General features: G+C 49.0%; 1 protein-coding gene across 1 annotated transcript in view; it reads left to right on the plus strand.

Annotated features, from left to right (window-relative positions):
- The window catches only part of LOC135810154 (uncharacterized), a 37,233-nt gene that overhangs the window by 25,979 nt on the left and 5,254 nt on the right, over positions 1 to 6,000 (plus strand). The window contains exons 10-11 of the mRNA XM_065323620.1: positions 1,333 to 1,504; positions 2,293 to 2,356. Of these exons, the coding sequence (XP_065179692.1) occupies positions 1,333 to 1,504; positions 2,293 to 2,356 (236 nt within the window). The remainder of the gene's footprint in view (positions 1 to 1,332; positions 1,505 to 2,292; positions 2,357 to 6,000) is intronic.

Raw genomic sequence — 6,000 nt, forward strand, 5'->3', positions numbered from 1 at the left:
TCAACCTCCGTGTGACGAGCTCTCACCTAGCGCTAAAATCAATTGACCAGAGACATTTGAAGACACTTGAAACTCCTTTGACAACAAAGACACCCACTCGATCGAAAAAGAATCTTCAAAAGCCAGCTCACTGCGCGTCCCCAACTTTGACGTCACATTTTGATGATTGATATCAAGTACACAAGTGCTGGTTTTCGCTGGCCGGGGCTCATATATAGGATTTTGGTCATATTTTTCAACTCAAAATGGGTGTGGCACGAGCATAGAGAAAAGTATGTGACCAATTCTTCCTTGCTAGGTCTTAGTAGATATCGAGAGTTGAATAAGATAATTTTTTCAAACACTAACATCTCAGGCTCATCTCCTTCCCAATATTACTAAGGCCTGTGCCCTATTTTTCGAATCCTATATATAGGATTTGAGATTTTATTGGACCTTGTTTTATCCTTAAAACTGTTAGTTTCATGACGGCATGTGCGATATGTCGTCATGAAACCACACCTGCAATGTTCTTCTGCACATTCACTGCTTCAGTCCTTTCCATGACAGCAGCTGAACAAATATGCTCAAATTTCCAATTTTTGCTGAAAATGGGTATTCATCAGAAATATTATCGCCCTATGAATCTAAAATGTGAACATTCATGCCTCAAACATATTTACAACTTCCATGAAAACCATTATGCCGTTATTACTGGTCGTGATGACCAATAACAACGGCATAAAATGCACACATTTTCAAATCCTATATATAGGATTTTGGGCCAGCAAATTAAGAGATACAGGAGCAGGCAGTTCATAAATTTAGATATCCACCACCAGCAAGCAACGACAAGAGGCGGTTTTAGATACTGTGTTTTCTGGGGTCCGAACCACACTGAGGCATAACCCCACTGCCACCTACCCACCCACTCTTCGAAGCAAATTGTCCCTTCCATTTTGCCCCCCCCCCCCCACACACATTCACTTGTATGAAGTGCAATGCTCCATCAGTGGTGGGATTGCTCAGCTCGCAATTGTTTTTAACAAGTACGAACACATCATGTACTTGAATGACTTTCCGATGTCCGCATCTTCCACTCTCTTGGTTTGCTCTCCATTTCACATTCCTCCACCGCCAGGTATATTGGCCGTAAGTCTGTCTTTTATTGATGCTAGGTGCATCAATGCTTGTGGTGCTGATAACAAGCCAAACAACTATAGATTTCACTTCGGTTTCTGTGTGTGTGTTGGTGTGCGCACGTGTGTGCACGTGTGTGTGTGTGTGTGTGTGTGCGTGTGTGTGTGTGTGTGTGTGTGTGTGCGCGCGTTGTGTCCCTGGTCTGACTTCTAGTCTGAAGGTGGTGGTCGACGCCGTCTTGAAGGCTCTTGTGCACAGTGGCTGCAACCTGTCGGCAGCAACCTTTCAACTGGTGTTGGACGCTTGCTGGGAAAGTCGCAATCGCAAGCTAGCCCTGACCATGTACCGATGTATGAGAGACATGGCTGTGCAACCTAGTGTACATGTAAGTAGCGGGGGTGGGTCCAGCGATCTCTACAGGAGGGAGGGGGGGGGGGGGGGGTTCCAGTTTAGTCGAAACTGAATAGCTGATACATGTACATCCACATGCGTACAGTCTCCAGTAGTACATTTACAAAGTTTAGGGGGTGCCGCATAATAGATGATATGCCAAATAACGTGCAACTAGACTTGGGAGGGCATTGCAGAGTAGTTGCATACAAAGTTCAAAGTTGTACGGTTACCTGTGACTTGCATTCCTGCAGAGCTCGGGGCCTACCATGTACACATTGTAGTACAATTTGTATGCAACTTGTGTGCGATGCCCTCTCAAGTCTAGTTGCGCGTTATTTGGCATATCATCTATCCCTCGAACCCCTCCTGGATCCGCCACTGTGTACGGGCAAGTGTTGCTCTTACGCCTCCTGCTCTCGCTGTTCATCTACACACTCTGACTTTATTCACAAGCCTGAGGCACTAAACAGGAAGCTTTATTTGACTATAACTCTCAAATTTACAGTCTCTTGAAGTGAAAGTATGCATCGGTGGCAGTGTTTCTGTGCTTTTCCACTTTGAATGTTTTGTGAGAATTTGGTGCATCTCACCAGAAGTGGAAGGAGTATGTGGTGTATTTGCCTCTTTCCTGCATTTCACGTTTTGGCTTGTGTGTGTGCGTGCGTGCGTGCGTGCGTGTGTGCGCGTGCGTGTGTGTGTGCGCATGCGTGTGTGTGTGTGTGTGTGTGTGTGTGTGTGTGTGTGTGTGTGTGTGTGCTGCTGCTGCTGCTGCTACTGTAGGCATTTGGTCAGATCACGCGTCTCTCCATGTCCAGTCCCGTGACAGTGAAGTGGCTGTGGGAAGGTGAGTGTGTGTGTGTGTGTGTGTGTGTGTGTGTGTGAGTGTGTGTGTGTGAGTGTGTGTGTGTGTGTGTGTGTGTGTGTGTGTGTGTGTGTGTGTGTGTGTGTGTGTGTGTGTGTGTGTGTGTGTGTGTGTGTGTGTGTGTGTGTGCCAGCTGTATGCTGTATGCTCTTGCTGTGAACACAATCTCTGCTGCGTATACTGAGTAACTGCAATTGTGCAGCTCTGATCTTTGTGCAGAGATGTTGCTAAGCTCTACATGATTGTGTTGATACACGCAATCTGCGGACAGAGCTGCGTCATGCTCTGCGCACTAAACAGCAAGGGTACACTATGTGCTGATACAAACTGACCATGTTCTCCACTGTGTGCTAGGCTGGTGTCAAGTATCCTCAGGCTGCGTACCGGTTTAATGCTCAGAGTCCAGTAGATGCAGCCAGTAGTACAACACTCACACAGCCATGGCACGACCAAGGCCTTCTCTGCTGGTCCTCAGAGTTCGCGTTTGAAAAAAAGCATTCATCACACAGCATGAGACTTGCTGTTTGATGAGTGCATTTTCAAACACAAACTCTGAGCTACAGCAAAGAAGGCCTTTGTTGTGTAACTGCTGTGTGAGTATGGCATGAAGAATAAGCCCTAGCATGGCCAAGACAGCTAATAGTAGCTGCCAGGAGAGTGCGTATTTTAACCCTTTGAGGACTACCCAAAACCACCTGGATTCCTACCATTTCAGGCGAAAAATCGGTATTTTCTAAAATTGATCTAGTGTCATAAAATTTGGTTCTAAAGAGACATAGACATCAGTAGGCAACAAAAACCAAAGTTTCTACATCATAATTATATCCAATAGATGTCAGAATGGTCAATTCAAAATAGGTGTATGTTGCGATTTTCTCCAAAAATCGGGATTTTCAAAATTTGATATAGTGTCCTAAAGTTTGATTCTAAAGAGACATTGACATCAGCTGTCATCCTCAGAAAAGTAAAAAGGATCACACTGTTCATCCTCACTATCGCTGCTCATAAAGATAATGCCGAGGGCCTCAGACAAGGAGACACTTGACAGGTTACGTGCCATCGGCACTCTCAACAAAGTAACAAGTTAGTTTCAAATTCCAAATAATTTCTCCATCGGCGCATTCTCTGAGTATACTCAAATGTGGCCGGTTCTCCACGGGACCGACGCGGATCGACTGCGACATGCCTCACCTTGACGAAGAATCAGGTCGTACTCGTCTGAGCAACATATGAGCGACTTCAAGCACCTACAAATATATCGATATCGCAATTTTCTCGAGAGCGGGTCTGGTTCTCCTTTGTGTAAAGATTGCTGAGTACCGGCAGACAGAGCTTGCACATGCTGTAGGGATGGCAGGGGAACACTGGGTACCAGTTTGAGTTTCACGATGAGCAGGAATATTGTAATCTAGCGTTTCGGAGACAGCAGTTTTAATATAGCTACTACCGGTAGGACGGCTGCTGATTTGACAGTTCACTGAGGTGGTGTTGAACGTTGTCGCTGCTCTGTTGAGGACAGACACCGTAATGCTCTTTTGTTCTCCTGCCAGACCCAGTTCAGCTGCGATGCTACGCACGGTGCTGCCGTCATTGAGTAGGGCATTCACCGCAATCTTGCGGTTGCCGTTTACCAAGGTCACCGGCACTGTCCGCAGGGCTGTCTATGGCTCAACTTGCTGGCCGTGATGTGTTCTGGCATGCGCACCGGTTTCGGACACTGACTCCCCTTCCGTGTTCATGACGGATGAGGGAGGCCCAGACATCTGGCCTGGCCTGTCTGGTTGACTGGGTGCTGCTCTTGGCTTTGCCATACCCTGGTTGTTCCTGCTCTGAGCTCCAGCTGGTTTCCTCACCGCAGGGTCCATACTGGTGTCACTGTTTGATGAGTTGAGCAGGCGGTTGTGCGTTTCCGTGCAGCCGTCGATCCCACAGGTGCGGCTGCGTGTGCAGTTCGACCCACTGTGCCCGCTGCCTAAACACCTGTAGCACAATGCGGCTCCTCGTGCTGTGGCCCAACGCCTTGTGACACTTTGCGACTGGATGACCCTGGCCACATGCTGGACAAGAGCGGTTGCGGCTCGGCAGGTCGCCACTAGTGCTTGAGCTCACGAAGGTGTGATGCGAGGTACGCCGATCTGCTCCTCGTCCATGGCTGCTCACGTCCCTTGGCCGTGCAGTGCTGGACTCCTGTTGACGGGTGTGTGATGTCACTCCCCGGACTGACTCGGCAGCTATGACTGCGAATTCTGCCTCACGGTTTACCCAGGTCAGCAGGGTTTCCACATTCTCGGGTTCGTGGTTTTCGTAGAGCCAGCGTTGATAGTTGACTACCATGGCTTCCGTCATTTTAGGCAACAGCTTGGCTTACAGGGAACCGTTGCCCGGCTCCTCAGTCCGCTGCATATCCGTCAGATTGATGGCTGCCACGTCAAGTAGGTCAGCAAATCGTTCTACGTTTTTTGCTGATTCCGGACGGATGGGTCGGAATCTGTCCAGCTCCTCGAGGTACAGGCTCACCTGTCGCCGACTTGTGCCGAACTTTCTTTCCAAACGGGTCTTGGCAGCTTCATATGCAGCGGCAGAATGGCCCAGATTCTCTACTGCTCTCAATGCGTCGCCTGCCAGGTACTCCCGCAGCTGCAGCATTTTGTATTCGGCTGTCAGCGGAGCTTGATCAATGGATGCCAGAAATGCTGCTTTCCAGCTTGGAAACTGCTTCTTGTCCCCACGGAATACTGGAATCGATACTCGCTTAAGCTGCCTCCACAGGTCCTGGCCGACAGCTGCCCTTGCCGGTTGTGGTGGCTGTGGTGGTGCTGGTAGTGCCGGCTGCGCTACTGCGGACATGCGCACTGCTGGCAGAGCTGGTCTACTACTACGAGTACTGACTGCTACCCTTGCACTACTACTACTAGTACTGACTGCTACCCTTGCACTACTGCTCCTTGTACCTGTACTGCTGGATATTCCGGCATGTGCATGAGTGTACAGTGGTGCACTTACTGGGGCAGGTACATGTAGTGAACTGGTTCCATCCCCTGTGCTGCTGGTGGTCATACTGACTGATGAGCTAGCAGTGACAGCTCCGGTCTGGCTAGTCTGGGTCACTGATGACTGGCTGGCAGTAGTACTCAGTCGAGTCAGTGCAGGATCTACCTGCTTACTTGGTTGACCAGGTTGCCACTGTTCCTGGTGTACAGTCTCAGCTGCTGCACTAACACCTCTCCTGATACCAGTACTGCTAGTATCTGACTCCAGTGCTTGCTGATTATCTGAGTCAGCTGGAGTGGCCTTTTCTTCCTGAGACTGGGTCACACTTGGTATGAAAGGCTGGGCTGTGGCATCCAGACTATTACTAGTACTACTACTCGCGGTACTAGCGACGTACGCGGTGGAAAACTGGTTGAAGCCATCGGTCGTCGCTCTCATTTCTTGATTCAAGTCTTCCATCTCGTCGTGTACCTTCGATACGGCTTTGTTATTATTAGCTCCCAAGTACAGTTCCTCCATGTCGGTCAGCAATGCAAATATTTCTCACTCGACATTCTCAAGATACCAGAGCTGCTGGTCCGCCGCTTCCATCGTACCGCCCTCTCGCATTATAACCAACAACCCTCGTCGGCTAT

The sequence above is a fragment of the Sycon ciliatum genome, chromosome 2 (assembly GCF_964019385.1).
Source record: "Sycon ciliatum chromosome 2, ocSycCili1.1, whole genome shotgun sequence".
Taxonomy (NCBI): domain Eukaryota; kingdom Metazoa; phylum Porifera; class Calcarea; order Leucosolenida; family Sycettidae; genus Sycon; species Sycon ciliatum.